This window comes from Serinus canaria, chromosome Z (genome assembly GCF_022539315.1).
Source record: "Serinus canaria isolate serCan28SL12 chromosome Z, serCan2020, whole genome shotgun sequence".
Classification (NCBI taxonomy): Eukaryota; Metazoa; Chordata; class Aves; order Passeriformes; family Fringillidae; genus Serinus; species Serinus canaria.
Genome location: NC_066343.1, coordinates 34,140,025 through 34,161,914, shown reverse-complemented (window position 1 = coordinate 34,161,914; position 21,890 = coordinate 34,140,025). Strand labels below are relative to the sequence as shown.

The 21,890-nt window shown below is 39.5% G+C and overlaps 1 protein-coding gene across 1 annotated transcript in view; it reads right to left on the bottom strand.

Moving 5' to 3' along the window:
* Positions 1–1,043: 1,043 nt before the first annotated feature.
* Positions 1,044–21,890, bottom strand: part of ROR2 (receptor tyrosine kinase like orphan receptor 2) — a 143,371-nt gene continuing 122,524 nt past the window's right edge. Inside the window, exons 5-9 of the mRNA XM_030237407.2 lie at positions 12,818–12,945; positions 9,366–9,680; positions 7,921–8,166; positions 6,083–6,285; positions 1,044–4,425 (exon numbers count right to left, since the gene is read on the bottom strand). Coding sequence (XP_030093267.2) covers positions 2,983–4,425; positions 6,083–6,285; positions 7,921–8,166; positions 9,366–9,680; positions 12,818–12,945 — 2,335 coding nt within the window. The 3' untranslated portion in view covers positions 1,044–2,982. The remainder of the gene's footprint in view (positions 4,426–6,082; positions 6,286–7,920; positions 8,167–9,365; positions 9,681–12,817; positions 12,946–21,890) is intronic.

Genomic DNA, 21,890 nt, shown 5'->3' with positions numbered 1-21,890 from the left:
AATGTCAGACCCAGTCTTCTTATGAAAATCACATAGACAGAGTAGGGTAACAGAAGCAAGAGAAAACTTCTGAAGCAACCTCACAGTCTTCTCACCTTGCCCTTTACTCATCCTCCAGACAAGTATTTGCTTCTAGAAAAGCTGTTCTGCCTTCTGGAAAAATTCCAGCTTTGCTAGACCTGCCAGGAAGTACCTTTGCAAGCCCACGTGAGCAGTATTGTGCTGGTTTTGTTTGGACCCAGACCCAACCCTTCCCTCACTTATTGCCACCTTACCATCTTGTCCCATCTACTTATATCCTCGTCCCTTTCCTGATCTCCCTTGGCCTTGCTTCCAAGTCTTGGGGGGTAAAGGCAGACTCTGTCACTGGCTGGGACTGTGCAGCAGATATCACTAGTCTGGGAAGTTGCAGAACAAGAGGTTACTGCCAATCCATATGACTTAGGAGTAGCCACTAACACACTGGTGGTGGCACTTGTGCAGAGGTGCTCACCTGAAGTGCACAGAAGGTGTTTGTATGCCATCACGGCTCTGATCTTGGCAGCTCAGATGAGCCCACCCACATCAACAGAAGGGGAATACCCCTCTCCAGTCCTGCGTGCATTGCCAAGGCTGGCCTAGAAAATTATGTATTACTCCTCAGTCATCTCTTTGAGAGCACATCCACATTAAAAGAGGATGGGAAAATCAGTATAGAAATCTGACCTTTTTTTCTGTCTTTAGTGAATTTATGAGGCTTAAAGAACAGCATTAGGAGTTTCCCAAACCATATTGAAAACACATAAAGTCAAATGCTCTTTGACTACTAGAAATAGGCTGAACTTCAGACAGCACTGTACAGAAGCCTCCACTGACTGCCATTCATTTGCTTACTTATCTTTTCTCTCACTGACAAATCTGTGGTATAACTGAACCCTTTGCTCTCCACTTACTCTGAAGTAAGTTAGCAAATTAACAAAGAAAGACAGTGTTCTTGATTAATCAAGTTCATTTACCTGAGATAAGGAAACCTAGAAAAAAACAAAGAACGTCATATAAATAAATGTCTTTTTTTTTTCTTTTTTATTTATCCTTTATTTAGTAAAAGCACCCAAAGCTGCATTATATTAACACAAGTAATAAAGCTTTCATATTTTATTCCTACCAGTGCATTTCCAAGTCCAGGTGAAATGCCAGAAATAAGTAATGCTGCCATACCTTGAACACAGGGTGTAGATCACAATGATACATGACTTACAAGTGAATTCCAATGTAATAAAATGAAAACTTGTTGTTTAAAGTGTGAAACCTGTAACTTAAGCAATTGAGTCCATTTCTATTTCCACAAAGTACCATAAGAAAAACAGTGCCTATAGGATAACATACTTCATCATACCTTTTGCATCACTTTATTGAATACTCCATGTTGGATGTAGAACTTATAGCTATATGTGTGTGTGCTGGCTACAATGCTACAATGAGAATGGGTACCACTTGTATTACAGAAAGGGGTCATGAAATGTATGGACCTGTCTGCCTGTTTAACAAAATGGAACAGCAGTACCGTAAAACTGCACCACATGTGAATATTGTAAATGGTTAAGTTATAAAGTCATTCATTCAAAAAATCAAAATATTTCAATGAAAAAATGTATATAAAATGTAGTAAAACATAAATTACATTTAAAGGTCTGTACATGATTCATCCTGCAAATAGAAGCACAAAAACAGCACCTTGTACATTATTGCTTATTTTGGTCTTCTAAAGTTCAAAGATCATTTTTACTAAAAAGTTGGGAAAAAAACATGGTATCACATGCAATCCAGCAGTAACTGTGGTAAATCAAGTAAGTCTGTAACCCCGCACAAAACCCAACACTTTTACAATGTAGGAACACACATGTGGAGCCCTTTTCTATACTTGATAACCAATTAAAGTTGGATTTATTAAGTTAGTGCACACCTATAATATCCCCTACAATATCCCCATTTTTTGGTTAACAGTGTATTAAGGCTGTTTGCTGTTGAAAATACACAGCAGAGAAGAAATACTTTCATCCACAAATGCAGTCAGATGATCTCATTTGGAAGCTTCTGTCAGTCATTCACCCAAACTGATGAAAGAAAACCATCCTTTCTGCTCTCATGTTACTCCACAAGCTGTTGTGGACACTCTAGCTCTATGCGAGTTAAAAATCATTTGGATAAATTCACGGTAGAAAATTCCATCAAAGTATTTAACAGAAAAAAAATCCACTTCTGTCATGGGAAGGCCCTTAGCCACGAATTGCTGGAGTGTGGGACAATATGCTGGGAAATTTCTGCGAGAGAAATTGCCCTTGCAGTCTATCCTTTGGCAGGCATTATTGATGGTCTTTCAAGACATGCTACCGGGCTGGACAGACCCGTGGTCTTACTCAACACAGACAATTTTATGTTCAGTTTCCCCCTCTTCTTCTTATTGTAATACAAACACAGATCATTATTGTCAACTTAGATCTTCAGACTCAAAAAACAAACAACAATCTGGTGTCCATTATGTCGAAGAGATAAATACTACAAACTAAGCTGTCCATCACATCCAGGGCACTTCTTTATGCTTAGAGCAATTCTGCAACCATAGCTGGATTCCTTTTTTGTGTTACTGGTTTAAGCATAATTCACTAACATTACACTCATATATCATGATATACATGATGTGCAATGCTACTCTGCGACATGTTGCACAGCAACAGTACATATTCAAAAAGCAGCTTCTCTCAAGAACTGTAGGACAGTAAAAAAGATTAAACCCAGCAAGTCTCTACCACCATATTTGAAAAATCTGCTGGTGGCAATGCTCATTAGACCTGGCATGTCATTACTGCTGCACTTTTAAATGGATGTTGCTTTTTTTTAGTTTTGTTTCTTTGAGTCAGACCAAAATCCCTCTATTAAGCCTAAGGATCTACTGTCTCCATGCATGGAAGCGACGTGGAATTCTTACCAATGAGGCCAAATTCCTTAGGCTTCTGATTGAATTTCTGCTTCATCCATCTGAAGTGTGTCGTTATCACCCAGCAATTCTGTTTCAGGCACAGAGCCCTCTTCCTCCTCCTCCTCCTGGACAGGGTTCTGGGCAATATCTTCCGTTCCATTGTGTGTGTCATCTGTGCCTTCCGAGAGCAGAGCAGCCCTGTCGGCCACCGACGCATTGGAAGGTGCAGTTGTTACATAGCCTGTGCTGGTAGATCCACTCCCACTGTGGTGGGAGCCTGGTTTGGGAATGATCTGGGGAGGTATTTGCTGAGGAGCCATTTGCATTGGAATTTGGACAGGATAAAAATTTGGCAAGTAAGCACCATAGGCAGGCATTGGCTGGTAACCATTGACGGGAATGTAGAGCTGAGGAGGCGGGACCATCGGTCTCATCTGGCCTTTCATTTGTATGAACTGAGGTTGAGGGAAGGCTGGAGTTTTCTGCTTTGGTCCAATGTATCTGGCATTGCTGACATTGCTAACAGGGCTTGTGCTGAGAGAACTTGTTTGTGTGGTGTTGCTGGCCCCAGAAGTTTGCGCTGAGCTGTTGTAATTAGAAAGGTTCCCCCATGTTCTTAGTCTGTTATGTATATCTTTAAATCTTGGTCTTCTGTTGGGAAATTCATTCCAGCACTCCAACATCAAAGTGTATATCCATGTGGGGCAGTCATCGGGACATGGCAAAACTTGTCGGTTCCTGATCATCTCAATGACATCCTGGTTGGAATAACCACAGTAAGGCTGCAGGCCATAGCTGAAAACTTCCCACAACACAACTCCGTATGACCATATATCCGAATCAATAGAAAACTTGCCATACATAATAGCCTCAGGGGACATCCACCGGATAGGAAGAAGGGAATTTCCCATCAGTTTGTAGTAATCAGCAGCATAAACTTCCCTGAAAAGGCCCAAATCAGATATTTTCACATTCAGTTTATCGAACACCAGTATATTTCTAGTGGCCAGGTCCTTGTGGACAACATGGTGGCTAGAAAGATATTCCATTCCTGCGGCTATCTGAGTCACAATGTGAAAAAAGTCTGCTGGTTCCAGAGTGGATTTTACTGTCTTGTCATCATCAGTGCTGCCAACATCCGAGTGAGGAGATCTCATCACCAAGAACTCATGGAGATCACTGTGGGAACAATAGCTAAATATCATACTTACAGGTTGTTCCTTTGTCACTATTCCCAGCAAACAAACTATGTTTGGGTGCTGTAATCGTGATCTCATCATTGCCTCATGTTTAAATTCTTCCCGAAGAGCCAGTTCTGCTTTGTCTTTAAGTGTCTTAATGGCAACGGCTTGTGTCTGTTCACCTGGTGCTGTACCAAAGAGATGTCCCTTGTAGACTTTTCCAAACCTCTCCTCTCCTAGTTCCTCCATAAATCTCACGGTGGACAGATTAATTTCTTTAAGCTTAGCCTGAAATGAAGAAAAGACAGTCAGTAAAAAAATCACAATGTTTTCTGAACAACAGGATCTCTTATTAAAGAAAATCTCCCAGTGGTTAGATCTCCAAATGGAAGATAAATTGGGCCAAAAGGATTTTTCTGGATTTTTGTGTATTCACATCAGTATATCGATTTCACAATTAACCTCGAAATGAGTTACACTATTATCAGAAGTATAAATTGAATCATACTGCAGGATAATGGATATAATTATTTTTATAAAAGAGTGGCCACACTTCCTGCAAGCTAAATGAATATTGGGTTCAGAGTAAATCTGGCAAGCAATGGCATCTATTAACTGCAGCTGTCCTTTTCCTGCAGACCAGCCCCGAGCTGCCCAGCGGACATCTGTCAGAAAAGCAAGGAGGCTGAGGAGGTGGCAGTCTCAGAGGGAACTGAAACATCCTTTCCAGCAGAAGAAGGAACAAAATCTCTCTTTTAGCTCTGCAGTACCGGATAATGCCCTTTCTTCTCTGTTTCACTATAGGAATGGCCCCTGCCCATGGGCAGCAGTGTACAGTACCACTACTTAGGAACCTTGAGCTAGCTTCAATAAAGATGGGGGTGGAATTGGAGAATACAGGAGAAGGAATTTCTCTTTGGTACTTGAAGGTTGCAAACCCAAGAGTGGGAAATCCCCAGAGCCCTCCCTCTGGAGCTGGAAGGGAAAGCAAGGCAGTTTGTGATGGTGATATAATGCATCCGTCCTGACCAGCATGGGATGGAGGAGTCCCTGACCAAATGAGGTGCAGCTGGCACAGCTCCACATACAGGGCAAAACAGCATGAGGGAGCAGGGCAGGCTGGGAAGATGTTTTAGCAGGTGATTTGAGAACAATTTCTGATTTTAGTGTTCAACAGCCTATAGACTGGGCTGGAAAATTTCCTTCAAATATTCAGATTAACTCACAAAATCATCGCAATTAGTTACAATTGGTAATATTCATCAAATACTCTTTAGTTTCCTGAACAGATGTTGCCAGCTTCCAAAGTAAGCATTATTTTTTAGAGCTCGCATCTTGTAAATGCTGTGATTAAAAATTCAACATTAGCTCCGAACAGGATTTTAGTGCAGAGATCAATTAGCTGACCCAGAAAATCCTATGCAGGAGCTGACATATGTAGAAATGAGTTCGAAGCCATTTTCCTTTCACCATCCTTTGTGATTCACAGCCTGGGAAACCTGTTGCATGCCACCTCAGCACTCAACTCACTTTTGGATCAGAACACCAGAGGTCTTATGCTGAAGGATTAGAACAAGAAACCCCAGGCTGCATCATGATTTAAACAGGCAAAATGGCCACATCATCACCAGGAGCAAAAATGAGCTGCAACCTGAAGACCGGATCGGAAATAACCACTTTTCCAGCCACTTAGACAACAGGCAGAATGGCGATTGATGGGTAAGGATAAATGCCATTAAATACAGTGTACTGAAAGCTATTGTCCAAGATCAGGATTTCTAGAGACACCTACAAAGCACAAGACCTGGTTTTCCCTGAAGTAGATGGCCCGCATGCTATGAAAATCAGGTCCCCAACAACATGGCTCAATTTCAACACAGACAACCTGACATGCTGAAAATCATTGCACTTTGAAAATAGGTGGGTCTAAGCACATTGTTAACACCTGTTTGTGTTGATTAATGAGTGGCATTTCCATGTCTTGGCTGGGAGATGCCATCAGCTGGCGGCGCTGTGGTGTAGCAGCAGATGACTTCTGCTTGTTTCTGCACATGCAGACCAGGAAGAAAAGGCAGGCTATCACCAGAGGGATGGCTATGCTAGGAACAAGGATGTAGAGGATTCCCATTTTGCTGTTGTCACGCGGACCTGTCAAGCACAGAAATAGTTACAGCAAGTATTTTTAAGCTATTTGATAGTAATACAAATGATTATTAATACTATATTTTAAATCAAAAGTAATCTATGCCCTGAAAACAGAAGTGACATTACCTTCTCCCCTTTCTTCATAATTTCCCATTACATATTTCAAAAAAGCTTGAATGGACAGAGCAATTGGCTGCATGAAGATAAACTTAAACTAATGAGGATAACATTTAATGTGTGGGCCGTAACAGTATGTGAATAATTTTACTTTATTTTTGAGACTTCCAGTTAAGGAAACCATAGAAAAAAGACCAGGGTATCACTGCATTATCCTGTTCAGGGTATAAAAAGCAAGTGAGCAGTCTCTATCAAAATATATAAACCAGTGAACTCAATGTGATCCAGAACAACAACGCAGTCTGACCCACTCTCATAGATTCAGCCATTTCATCAACACTTGGCCCATTCTTCACCTCTGCTGGTGCTACTTTTGCCCAGAATAAAATAAGTTGCACTTCTCATTGGTAGAGACATTATTTGTTCCATACTTGATAGAATTGCAGAGGTGTTATCTTAAGAGTGAGAAAGACATGAAAGAGCCACCAATACATTTAGGTCTGCAACCTTCCTAAAATATTTTTTCACTTAATACTTAGAGACTTTAGAAAAGCCTAGTGATGTCAAAAATGTTCGCTGGAACTTTCTGGGATGTTTTCTGTAACCTGTGGTTTTGCTATTTGTGGCAACTGCTTTCACCACAACCACATCCCAGTGTTATCTTTACCCTATGGTACATGCAATGTAGAAATTTATTATAAATGTCAAATCATGTTACTGCAAAAAAGTGAACTAACTAAAAAATTTCATATTGGTTCAGAGCAGTTTTAGAGATCCATGTAATCCACTTATGGCTTCCATGACATATCTGTATCTTGCTGCAGGAAACATGCTTTTCTTCCTAACGAAGCACAGTATTAACTGTCATATTCAAAGACACTGTCATATCCAAAGACCATTACCAATGTGTGAAGGGACTACTATACCTGCATACCAACACCAGGAAAATGAGCAGAACAGTACCAATCCATGAGAGCTGAACTTTTCATTTTTGAAAAGAGTTGTGCTGTACAGAGCAACTAGCCGCTAATGCAGGACTTTTCTGATAAGATCATCTGCTTTATGCACTTCAAATTGCTCTGTTTCTGCACTTGAAACTGTTTCCTTCCAACCAGGCATGGTGCTATATCTCCCTCTATAGGATTTGAAAATCCTTGCTGCCTGCAAGACGTCATACAGAGCAAGAGAATGTACCCTTGAGCTGCATGAGCAAACCAAACACATACTGGTGATTCCCACATACAATCTGACATTTGACAAGTCAAAATAAAAACTGCAGCATCATCATTAATTATTACCTCAGACTAAGCCTCCAGTATATAATAGAAAAGTGTCAAAATATCTTACAAATTCTGTTCTCCAGAAAACATTAAACAATTACAACACAAAACAAAGCTGCTGCAAGTTAAACATACAAAAGTATAACCCTTCCAAATGAATTGTGCTTGTAATAACCAGGAACATTCAAAATTACACAGGATTCGGAACAGTAGTAGGAGAAAAAAGAAAGAGAATACATACTACAAGAAGGTATGTCACACAGTTCCATGCGTACGTTTTTATTCTTTGTAAAACACCAGGGACCATCCATTTGACCTCCTGGATTTCGACAATATGCATGTCCTCCACCTAGCTCTGGAAACTGTGTGCTTGTCAGATCATGGTTGTGGGGACTCTGTGAGTCCCAGAGTTGGCAAGTGTGGCCTGACTTGGTAACACTGATGGTCCCTCTGTAGTCAGCTCCAGAGCCGTTGTAGCACTGATGATCTAAAACACAGGGTTTGGGAAAATGTTAGAAAAATCAAAACAATCAAGGGACACCATGACCAAAACAGCTAAAGTCCACAGAACATGTATACAAACAAGTACTTAAGTTTAGGTACTTTGAGATTTAATGAAAGGTATTCGCTTTGAAATTTCAGTTCTGTGTGGATCTGTACTTTTACACCCAGTTATTTCTGGATTATGTCCTGAAATGTCTCAGCTCTATGGTACACACATGAGTACTCTAAATTCTGAATTCAAATGGAGATTAAGAAGCATGTATGAACCTTTAGTTACAGAACATGGTATGTCAAAGTAAATCAGAGATATGAGTTTCCCTTCAGGAAAAGTCCCCTGATATCAAAAATGAAAACTTCTGCTTCTCATAATCTTCCCATTTTCTTCACACTGCTCACTTGCTATAAAACCACAGAACTAGTCTTTTATGTCCACCATTATGCCATGGCTCCTGCTGCTACCAACAGATAGTCAGAATAATCTTATTACACATTGTACTTTAAACATCTTTGGTCTCTTTGAGTTTCCTTATTGAACAATGTAGGGGGTTGTGATTAATCACTATGAAATGGAGCAGTCAGAAGGACTGTATATAATTAGTGACAAGAGAACACCCCTTCTCCTTTTGGGTGTAAATGCAAATTCATGGATGCAAGATCAATGTTTTCACCCATCCCGTGTGGGTAAAGGAAGATAATTGCACCCAATGTTCAATTTACAGGATTGGTATTCCTGGGGGTTCCCATATAGAGAGAATGAACACCAGGTGTTTAGTTTCCTGACAGACCTTCCAGTGATGCTTCAACAAACCATATGAAGTTAATCAGTAGGTAAACAAAACTCTTAAATAGGTGTATGGGGAGGCTCACCCAAAAAGGCAAGGACTGATGCACAGGTGGAGGCAACACTCTGAAAATCTGGATCAAATCAGCCAGGTGAACACAAAGTTTTATAGCCCTGGGTGGTTGATGTAACACATTCTGCTGCACAAGCAGCATCCTTTAGGCTTCCTTGCCATCCTAACTCTACCTTACAACAATGCAAGAGTATGGTCAGTATCAACAAGATAAAAGTTCAGTACTTCCTTTACAAAAAAGAATGGCTGATGAAGTATTGTCTCTCAGACTCAATCAGAAGAAGCATCAAGCTGTACTTTTTCCCAGTGATGAAACACACAGACTTACATCGGCTCAGTCTCTCCACAGGGATCCCAATTCTTATGCAGTTGGCAGCTTCCAAGGTGTCCGGTCGCGGAAGGTCCTCACACTTAGGCAACTGTAGCTGCATCAAGATGAGGGGGTTTGACCTAGCAATGTTGTACTCCTGCCTACAGAGGTCATTCTCCAGAACTTCACACTCATCCCGGCACAGCTCCCGTGGCTTAGGGGTCCGGGAGCGCTCATCACACAGGGGAAACACGAAGTGGCAGAAGGAAGGTATAGCGAACTGCGAGCACTGGTCAGACAAATGTGTCGAAGTGCCAATCATGGTAAATGCAGCTGCAGAGGAACAGAAGTACAGGTAAGTACTGATTCATAGCATGAGAAAAAAAGATACACCTGCCAGGTTACCGGTATGTATTTCCAAAGTTCCTAATTACATAAAATCTGAACAAGGATTCTTCCTAACTTCTTCTTTCTCTAGACATTTTCATAAATAAATAAGTGTTTTTCAAGTCTTGTCAGGAAAAAAGAAGTGTATCATTGATATTTAGGAAGACATGGCTTTAAACAGACATGAGAAGCCCAACAGGCAGCAGCTTTGTGGAAAATTAATGTAATCAGTCTCAGCATGCTGATCACATTAAGATGAATGTTATAATGAGTTAGGAATGTAATTCTTCCCTTCAGCTCTCAGCACCTACACACTAACATTTAGCTCAAAATTTTCTTGCACATTGCAAAGGAAAGACAAATGTGTGTGTGCATCATATATCTGGTGCTGAATCAACCTTTAAATGTAGGAACATTCACTCCCTCAGTAAAGCATCACTTATGAGTTAGAGTTGCTAGACTGCATGTTCCACCAACTCACACTGTAAAAAGAGAGGAAATGTCATTCAGCAGTCTATTTACAACATACAAATAAAGTCTTTCTCTCTTGTCCAGCTCTCTCCTTTCAATCATCTATTTCCTGTGGGCACATGGTACCACAGAGTCTCTTCCTGAACACCAAACATGTAACAAGCAGCTGCAAATCTAGCTTTTTAGCCTGTTTACACCTTTGCTTATTTTAATTCAAAAATATTAATGCAGGAATACAACTATTTATCAGTCACACTGGGAACACTGCGTGCAAGCAGACATCAGGCCTCAAAGGATAGTTGTAACATGTGCTTGTCACAAAGACTAAAATGGAAAAAATAAAACTGAAGGACTGAAGAAGTCATTGTCAGTTGTTTGAAACCCCACACTAAGTTTTGTGAAGGCATAGCATTACAGAACTTAGATCATCATGAGAGAAGAGTGCATAATTTACTATTATATCTTTATTTTGATGGAAGGTTCAAAAGCCAGCAGTACTGTGTGGTAGCATCTAAGGGGTTTATATTATATTTATTTAACAGATGTTAAACAGCACAGCTGAAACCTTGCTAGCCAAACACATATCCACAGGTCAGGCATCAGGTCTGTGCACTGTTCATTGTTGGTTTCCAGTCTTTCAAGCCACAACTAAAGATTTTCTCCAGAAATGTAATTACTTTTTAACCGAAGGCTGCTATTCTCACCCAATCATGTGGCCAGGACCAAAAAGCACAAGGGGCCATGGGGACAAAGAATATGTATTTCTCACAAGAGCACAGCAGGGAAAAGAAACTCCGGAATGAAAATTCCCCACAGAGGTAACCTGGCTAAATGCTCCTGGAGCTGGACAGTAGGTGTCCCCACTTCCCATGCACACCATCAAAAACTGCAGTTCGGAAGTATGGGCAAAACTATCAGCAAAATCTCAGCAGCAACTATTCAGCTTTTTTCAACTATTTCCTTTACCTGATAAGTTACTGCAGTTTCAAAAGTACCTTGTCATATGGGTATAGAACACCCAGTCTTTACAATACTTGTTTTATATATGATATGGCTCACAAGAACCAATAATGCAATGAAATCCTCAGGGTACTTTTGCTTAGATGTCTGGGGTGATCTTCAAAAATATATAGTTTGAAAATGCTATATTATTAACAGACTGTCAAAACTGCCTAGCTAGGCACTGGGCAGCTCTATATGGTGGTTCTCAGCATCTTCCTGAAAGAGAACATTTCCATCAGGAATTCTCCTCAGCTGCAGAACAGAGAGTTCTAACACCCTAGCTTTGGAAATCTAACAGATATTTGGTAATATTAGGAAACCAGCAGCCAGGTCATCAGTGCCCATGTTGCATATCCCAGAAAAAAGTACAGCTCAATCAATAAACACTTTCTGGATAATATCACAGTTTTTTTGTTGTTGTGTTTGGTTTTGGTTTTTAGATAACATTATGAAGCTAATTCACAGAATTACATATTTAGTCATTTCAGATAGTCAAACACTTCCATATTGCTGAAAAACATTCAAACAGCAGAGAGACTATGTAGCTGGTGAAAAAAGAAGAAAAAGTATCAATATTAATAACACAGTGTTTAAAGAGGCTGGAGTTACAACTGAGTATACAGGAGAAGGGCAGGAGGAGGACGTGTTGTAATAGCATAAGTAAAGGTCAGCACCTGGATTTTGCCAGTCCCAGAATCTGGTCACCATTTCAAGAACAGGAAAAAAAAAAAAAAAAAGGTCCTGGATTCCTGGATTAACAATGAGTCTTTAAGGTAATGTCTTTAGGGAGTTAGAACCGAAAAGAGAAGTTAAACTCTTTTTGGCAACTAGTTATGCTGAAGTTGGAGAGTCCATTAGTGAGCTGTATCTGGCCAGATGCAAATCAGCTCCTGCTGGACTGACTTAATTTGCTATACATTATGACAAACAGTCTGCCCTATTCCATGGGTTCATTTTGCTTGCTCCACTTTGTGTACATCAGAGTCACAGCTGCTAAAATCAGCTAGCTGATATCCAGTGGAGAAAAGCCATGTTGACGTGCAGCCCATTAAAAATCATTAAGGTTTTGGATGCATGTTTGCAACTCTGTTCAAAAACTGTGTTCAGAGAAAGATTAAACATAGGCAAAGCACAGGAAGGTCAACTCTTTTTCTATATAAATCAATGTGAAATCCAGACTCTGCCAGAATTATGCTAAAAGGTAAGAAGTCCAAGGGAAAGGCCGCCACACACTTTTTCAAGAAAATAAAATTTAAAAAGTACTTTTTTCACTATATCACAAATCCATTTTAAAACCTAAAAGTCTTCTTTTTGAATCCATCATGCAAAAAGCTCCAATATAAATCAGCAGCTGTTAAAAATTCGGTACTCTGACATTTTACTTAAGGACATGAAAGAAGCTTTACATATTACCACAGATACTCATCTTCCCTGCTCCAAATTTTACTAGCTGCCCAAGCGGGAAACAGGCTCACCCCCTTGAAACCTTAATGTAAAGATGTCTTTGCCACTGGCTGACAAAACTAGAAGGATGATAACACTGTTTTTACCAGAATTGGATACTTTTATGAATGTTTTTCACTCCCTGCTAAAGAGATGTGTAAGCTTACCAGTAATTCGGTTTTCAATTTCCCCTTGCATCTGGAGGGAGTCCACATAAATGGTTCTGTTTCCAATGATTCGTGCACACGCAATTCCCCTGTATGGCTGACAGAACCCATCTTCATGGTAATCTTCTCTGCAAAAGACATGTTAGGATTTCATATGCAGATGTCTCTCTGCTGCCAATGGATTTTTACAAAACATATTCTTATAAAAGTGGAAAAAACTCAAAGTACTGTAAACCTGATATTGTCCCATTCCCAAGGTGCAGCTTTTTCCTCCAATTCTCTCTTACCTTGGAAGTTTTAATGAGGCACCATGTATACAGCTCATTACAGAAAGAAGAAAACAAAATCCAACATTAATTTTAAAATAATAAACTAATAATGGAATTGGACAGATGAATCTCCTAAAAAAGCCTTTAGACTGAGACAGCAACGTAGATCTAGTTCCATGTCCCCATGCATTTTTGGCATCCAGCCATACTCCATAAAATTAGGTAGTTTGTTCTCTTCTCCCACTTCTCTCTCCTGCTCTTCATTTCCTGTAGTGGATAGCAGAAGATCTTGCCAAGCTTGAATTAAAACTTGGAATAAGAGTAATCAAGGCTATAACCTCTTTTCCTCTTTTCTCTAGTGAAAGTCAGTGCCAAATTTCTCTTTCAACATGTATTTCAGTATAGTTTTCAATTCAATGAAACTTTGGGCCTTTCACTCCCTTACACCAACATAAATATTTTGGCACAAAAGCCCAAGCCTAAAGGCTCAGTGGTTCAACACTTCATCCCCAAAGCCCCTGTAAATAATACAGAGCCAATCTGCAGATCACAACTGTCAGAGCCCTGAAAAGGGACTTCAGAGTGAGAGCACTCTCAGATCCAGTATGTCATGTGTTTCCTCCAGCATGGCATTGCCTCTGTGCTAGGATTCACAAACCCAATGGATTCACATCATGCCATATACTGCAAAAAAGGTAAAAAATAAATCTAAAAAAAATGTGTTTCTAGAGTAGGGCATCTAAAAACTTGATTAGCTTTTGTAACAAAATGGTTCAAAAGTCTGAGATATCTCTCCAATACCAGCAACATTTGAAGTATTACTTCAATGCTCCTCTGCACTTTGTACTTTATTATCTTTGGATATTAACACCTGGTTCGGTTATGTATGTTCCCCATTCCCTTACAAATACCTCCACCCTTTCTTCAGACACCACATGAGCAGGACAAAACTGTCAGTGACTACATGTAAAATTTCATGACTTTAGCTGTGAGAAATCAGCATGAAAACCCTCTGTCTGACAATAGCTAGCCAACATTGCCTGTGCCTACTGCAGCCCCTCACACTGGTACCTTACTCTGTCTTAGGAATCTTCTCGTTTTTCTTCTGTGGTGTCTCCCTGATAAAGCCCACCTCTTCAGGGAAGTGTTACCAATATTTCTGGCTCTTTGGCAGTGGAAAACTGGGCAGGACTGTCAGTACACATAGCCAAAAGGTGAGACCAGCAATCACCACCTGAGCTGCATCTCTACTTTTCCTCCCCAAAAGAAAACGACGTAACAGAACTCTTGAGAAATCATGGATATAAAGCATATCATGCAGTTTTTATCCAGATATGGCCTTTATTTCCTATCACACCATTATTGTTAAATATTCATAAAGCATCATTTTGTCTACAATCTCTGAAACAAGTTCTACTTCCTCAAAGATACGTAAGTTTCTGATTAGGGTGGATGAAGTAAAGGAGGAGTCATAGGATCAACTACTCCCTGCAGTGACATTCTTTCTTTCTTACAACAAAACCTGTAATTTTGCAACCATTGCATCATGCCTGAAGGGACAAAAATATCAAAGCATTTTGTCTGTGCCTGTTTTATGATCCTTGACCACCTCAGTAGGAAGTCAGCAATTCCCAAAAGGAGCTGAATGAATATGAAACCTCTATTTGACCTCTTTCTAAAGAGAAATTCATACCCCTATCCTGCAGAACAAAGTCTGCAATGTATCTCACTGAAACTGTATCTCACACTTCAGGTCTCAGCTCAGGGTGCTCTTGCCAGTACCAAAATGAAAAAAAAAAAAAAAAAAAGCACAATCCAAACAGCATGGGTTTGGTGACAAAAGCAGTGTGATCTCTTACTTAGCTCCGTATATTTATTTCTGTCAAGAACTTTTAAACACAGCCTAGATATTATAAATACACACATATGCTCCCCTCTCCCATGTTATAGTCAACTGCTGATTACACTAAACTAGATATGACCATCACCTTGGACACAAGCAAAAGTAAACAGTAACCTGATGTCAGTTAACTCTGACAGAAGCGTGGCTGTTATTCTACATGCATCCTTGTCAGGTCGGGAAAATCGGTGAATGCTGTTTGACTAGTAGTGGTATTGGGAGAACAAAATTACATTAGTCTTCTTAGGAAAAAAACTGATTTCAGCCATGGAAGTGGCAGCAGTGAAAGTCTCCTGATAGATTATTCTGTCCTTCAGTTATAAGTACCCTTGGGACATGGCAAAAAATCTGCAATAAAAAGCAACCTGGGGAGAGTCTGATAGAACAACATAGGAGTGGTATTATGTTCAGTTCAAACAGGAGCCCTTGGAACCATGTGTGGCTTTGAATCATGCTCCAAACAACATGCCAGCAATTTAGTTGCTGATCAGAGCATTAATTAAAAGCTGCTGAAAACAGACAGAAATTCTGACACTTCAATTTCCTGCTGCTTGAGCTGAAATGTCTGCTCTGACCAAGAACCCTGGTGAAAGAGAAATCTGACTCCACAAAAGGAACCCAGAAGAGCTCAATTTGTCCCACTTGCAGAAATCTTACAAGCTATCCACCACAGGTACTTTTTACCTTTGTTCTTTAGTTTGTGCATGTTTCAAGATGGCATTAAGGTTTCTCTCCAGTGTTTTTCTTCCATTTTTTTAGTATTAATTTTTTTTTTATAAACAGAGTCAAGCATATGCTAAGTGTTGGTCTTTTTTGCACCTTTGCTGAAAGGCTGAATCAAAGTGCACCGGGAAACTGAATTTTCTCAGCACACAGTTAGAATGGAGGTAAGGTATTCTCTTACTGAGTGAACTCTCCTCCTTATTACTCAACATATGTTTGAGCAGAGTTTGGATTTAAAAATAAAATTGTAAAGAATATGACTAAACAGACCTTCTGTTCAGAAAACCCCAATTTCCATACTTCAAGTTCAATGTTATCAGTTTTCCAGACCCACAAGGTGACCATCTGCCAGAACAAATCAGTTAAGAACTAGGGTTTCTAATCAAAAGCAAAAGCAGAAGAACCTTCTACCTCAGTCACCCATAAATAAAACCAAAATATTGATACTATTTGTATGTACAACATGGAATTTGTACAAGGTCTGGAAACATCTTGACAAACCAAGCACTGATAAGCATTTACAAGTTCTTTATCAGACATGCACTGCTACACTTCATAAAACACAGCCTGCCTTCAGGTCTGTGGGCAGAAGTCCATATGAAATGGAGAATCTACCAAGCAAGCAGTGTAGAAGAAAGATGCAGATTCAATCATACAGTGCTACTCCTCCCACTGTTAGAAATCATAACTTCCAGGAACATCTGGGTCTATAAAGGAAGAACTGGATGAACCAGGCTCCTCTGAAGAGGAGTAAAACTTATGATGAATAGAAAACTCTCTAGAGGGAGGTCATGCAACTCTTCCATAAGATAGCTATCTGCCCTAGAAATACATAAAGAGATTTCTAGATGTCCTGGAAAAAAAGCAGTGGACACCTCTACCCTACCCTCTCATTAAGCATTACTATAATTTCACATATGACACAGAAAGGACACCAAACAAAATGCTACAGAAGGAAACACACTGGCAACAAAGACGCTTTTCTTCATGGAAAATTTGAAATGCAGGAAGAATACGTCTGGGCACAATACACTATATGCTACCTCTGTAACACCACTTATTGTTTGCCCCTGTCACAGCTGAACAGACCAGAGGGCATATGAAACAAAAAAGTCACAGTAAAAAAAAAAAAAAGGCAACCATGGAAACTCCGTTTAGTACTAAAATCACTTTCTGAAGCACCTGAATTTGATGTGTTTTCAGTATGTATTTAGTGCCCCTGAAAGCGCAGTAAATGCAGACCTTGTGGTTTTCCTTAAAAACAGAGAAAACACATGAAGCTCTAACTATTTTTAGAAAGGATTCACAAAGGGAATTATGAGAGCAGAACTGAGAGGTACCAGATATTAATTTGCTAGTGAGACACCTTAATTCTGATTGCATACCACAAGTATTACTTGCAAAGACAGCAGAAACTTCTAAATTAAAACTATTTTTCTGAACACAGAAGAGACAAAACAACACGCACCAGCCATAGAAAGAAACTCAGAAGTTCTCAAGAAAACTCAGAGAGAGTAAGTTTTTCAATTTAATACATTGAAAAAAAAAACCAAACTGAACAACCTACCCTAGCAGTTATATAGACAGACATATTCTCAGCCTACATTTACCAAAGTAAACAACATAAACCAGTTCATAGATTGTAATAGGATATTCCAAAGGTTAGCTTTCAAAAAGTAGGAGAAACTTTATTAAAGAAAGTTTCCCACAAGCAAACTAAATGGAATTAAAATTTCCTATAAATTTTCCCACAACAAATAAACCTGAAGCTTTGACCCTTTTCCATGCTGCCCAGGGATTAAGCAACTTTTAATCAAGAACTGTTAAATACTGAGACCTCCCACTAATGTTCCATTACAAACAGAATGGCAAAGCAAGGACAAATGCACAGAAAACCACAGATTATGATAGATGAAGGAAAAGACAAATTATATATGTCAGCCTATTTGCTATTCTTAGAGAAATACAACATTTGGTGTACAGTTGCTGATTCTGTCAGGATGTCTCAGGATTTCTGATAGTTTTAACTTGTAATGTCAGAAATTGTATAAGGAGAAGGATCATGATGGACAGCAAGATCAGAGGAAAAAGGATAGGCATCCTATTTCAGATTATGAGTTTACTTAGCCCAGTGTGTGGCTACTTCATAAATATAAATAACTGAAATTACATGAAAGAAGAAAGGAATAAAGGGTCTATGTTTAATCAAAGAGAGGCAAATTTCTCTGACTGGGAAGGGTCTTATAAAGGGCTGCAGTAAAAAAATAAGATATTTCTGGGTTTCTGGGTTTTTACATACATACATACATACATACATACATACATACATATATATATATATATATATATATATATATGTATATGTATATGTATATGTATATATGTATATTTTATATATATATATATATTCATGGTTTTTTTATACTGAATCCCAAAATCAGAACATCTTATAATGTTGACCTACAGTATTTGTAATTCATTACCCTTACTCTTGATGTGTATAATATCATCTCAAAGTGATGGGAAGCAAAGCCTATTCACAAGAGGATCACTTTTCAATGGTTAAAATGATTTTACATCCCCCAAATACTCCTTCCCCCAATAAGCCACAGATGAGATTTGAGAGAAAAGAAACAAACTACCCTTGTCATATGCCATATCACATCTATAAGATTTGCCTCCTTTCAAAAACAGTGTATATACATTAATGTTACCATAGAAAAATACTTGGTACCTTCCGGCCAGGTTTGTATATTTTTTGTGCCTTCAAGAAAACATCAAATATAGCATTCAATTTCTTTCTTCACCATGAAGAAAAATTTTTCAAGAAATGCTGTCTTTTAAACAATAGGCTTTAAAATTGCTCATTCTCATAGGCCTCCCATTGTCATAGATCATCAATGGAAGTTTTACTACTGACATTCAAGGCAACAGAATTGAGGTGTAAATATGTGAGGGAGAAAAAGAACATAATTTTTTTGGAAAGTATGGATTGAACTATTACTGTCCATTGAAGGGCTGGGCAAATGCCAGGTGCTTCTGACATCAGCCATAACACAGGGCAGAAATTCAGTAACACACACAAAGAGGTTTTTGGTTTTAGTGTAGTTTCAAAAACCCAGGTGTACAGGAAAACCTCAAAAAACCCCCAAACCCACAAACTATAAAACACCCAAAACTCCACATATGCACATTTGTGCCCTTGCTGCTGCAGCCAAGAAACTAATGGGTGGCAGGGACAACTCCACGGCTGCACTGGGCCCTTGCCTGAATGGAGGCTACCTTGCACCCACATCATGGGAGAAGGGCACAGGCCTCCTGCCCTACCTGTATCCATTCTCTGAACAAACAGTTTCATCCTCTGACCAAAGGTTTCTGCAAATAACCCACCTTTCCGGCACTTAAAACCATTGTTTGCACATCTTCACCTGTATCTAAAGATCAGAGCTCTTGGGATATCAGGAAATACATGCTGATGTACTTAACTCCTCAAAGAGAGGCTTAGAATACAAAATACTTTAGAACACAGTAAAACTTTTCCTTTGCACTAAAGGAACATAAGAAATACTATTAGAAAAGAAGGGAAGCCTAATGGTAAAAATAAAAAGCTAACAGGCAGGGGAATTTGTATAAATAGTCATAGCTCAGTTGAAGTTAATGGACCTATGACAATTTACACTCACAATGGATATGGCCCGTGACTTCTGTTACCAGATGCTTACTGAGTGTAACAACAGACCCAAAATGAAAGATTCCCTTTACATTTAGCACACAACATGGACAAACATTTTGTGCTTTTTATCTGAAAAGTAATACATCACAGAACCCGTTAAAGATTTTACTGAAAGTTCCAATTAGTGAACAGAATAATTGTGTTGCATTTGATTTGGATTTTTATCTAATAGTTACTAAAAAATACAGTATGAACTGAAACTCCATATTCGATGCTTAAAATCAGTAAAAAAAACCGGTTGATTTTTATTCTACTGGATCTATTAGATTATGGATTTGTTCATATTAAACATAGGACCCAAGAGAGCCATTTTAAGCCAGCTTATAGATAAAGCTACTAATTGAAATATCATCAGTAAAAACACAGCTACAAATGAAACTAGTGTTTGTGACAAACTAAAGAGTAGGCGTTTGTCAAAGACCAACTTGTAAACTTTAAAACAACCTAACATGTAGGCTGAAAATATTGCCAAATACTGAAAATATTGCCAAAATGGATTATGAAATTAGTATTTTTAAATACAAAACTCAGGTTCCAAAGTCTGTCTCTAAAACATAGTACAATTAATGTTTTAAACATATATTCTAATGTTACTATGGAAGTATGAGTCTTGTTGCTAAATATTTAAAAATCATTTAAAGACAAGAAAGAGAGAGAATATCAATAGGGTTTAATCAGAGGCCTTCACTGACTCATGACCCAAACTGGTGTCCTCAGCAGGCACTGCTTTAAGTGGGTGTCAGCACTCTTAGCAGAGCTGTGTCCTCGATAAAAGGTACCCTGATCAATTATTTAAGTGGATAAAACCAAAGGAAAATGGTGTTGCATTCCTTTCTTTCACACACTCATCCACTATTTTTCTTATAACACGAAAAACAGCCCTCAGAGGCAAGTACAAGAGAAAGAAACATATGAAATGGTGTCAGGTTGCTCATTAGATAACTCTGCATGCTGCTGTGGTTTCTTGGTATCATATCTACAGGTATTTATTATTGCTTTGCATCTTTAGAAAAGTTTTCAGTGTACCAAAAAATGTTGTAGTTCCCAAGTACAGCACATACAGAAGTATAGGCATAGATGGCAGGGTTGCTTTTACTACAAAACAGTAAATGTAAAACAGTCAATGAAGCAAAACTAAACAAGGACATCAATGTTCTGAATTTCTGTAAGAAATGGGGGATTGTCCTTAGCTGTATAACCAGCCACAATCCTCTTGATTATCACATGTAACTTCAAACAGATGATCTAATATTCTGCCAACAACATTCTACCTTCTGCCTACAAACTCTCTCTTTCAGTTAACTCAAAGGACATTTTTGTGAATTCTCCCTCTGCTTTCATAGGTGTTAGCACGGTGGGATGAAATTTTGAAATCACATGAGTCAGCTGGCAATCCAGGGAAGGCTGCAGATCTGTTTTGCTGTGTGTCAGGTACTTTTAACAGAAACATTTCTGTTACAACCACGGTTAGTAAAAATTTGAAAAGAAAAACCTTCAGAAAACAAATTTCAACACATGGGAACACGAACCTGGCCATGCAGCATTCCACCTTCTCACTCACCAAAGAAGCCATTATGAGACTTCTTCCCCACCCCTTTTTTTCAAGGCATGTTATTCCCCTCAATGTGTTATGGCTGTCTAATAAATTGTCTTTCCCTGACATCCGCAAGGAAAGTGAGCAGGGCCAACAGACCCTCTCTGAAGAGCCTCTAACAAGCAGCTCCCTCTTCCCTCTGGTGACAGAGGAAAGCAAAATTCTTAGCTGTTATCCATCCTCATCCTGCCGTGCTACCCTGAGTGAGGGAGTACACACAGGTAAGCTCCTAAAAGGTCTTAGAAAAGCCCACCAGCTGAAAATGTCCTAACTCTTGCTGTATCAGGCAGCAAAAAAACCCCAGCAGGGCCATCCTGGGCAGCTCAGAGAGGGCCCCAGCAATGGGGCTGCTCGTGCCTTGGCACCAGTGCAGGGGACCAGGCAGCTCTGCCTGGGCGGCTGGGCTTCAGCAAAGGAGGGATGTAACTGGGGGGCAGAGCTAACAGATCATGTCAGCTACCAGGGAAGATGGGAAAACCATGAAGGAGAAGGAGAAGGAGAAGGAGAAGGAGAAGGAGAAGGAGAAGGAGAAGGAGAAGGAGAAGGAGAAGGAGAAGGAGAAGGAGAAGGAGAAGGAGAAGGAGAAGGAGAAGGAGAAGGAGAAGGAGAAGGAGAAGGAGAAGGAGAAGGAGAAGGAGAAGGAGAAGGAGAAGGAGAAGGAGAAGGAGAAGGAGAAGGAGAAGGAGAAGGAGAAGGAGAAGGAGAAGGAGGAGAAAAGAACTTTGATGGCTGTGGTGCTTCGAGAGAAGGGGAAGGGATATCTGACCACAGCAGATGGGGGTGGTCTGGGAGTTGGGGTCCCTTCTCACACTGTGAATGAGTGGGAGAAGGGCAGCCCACCTCCCATGAGGCTA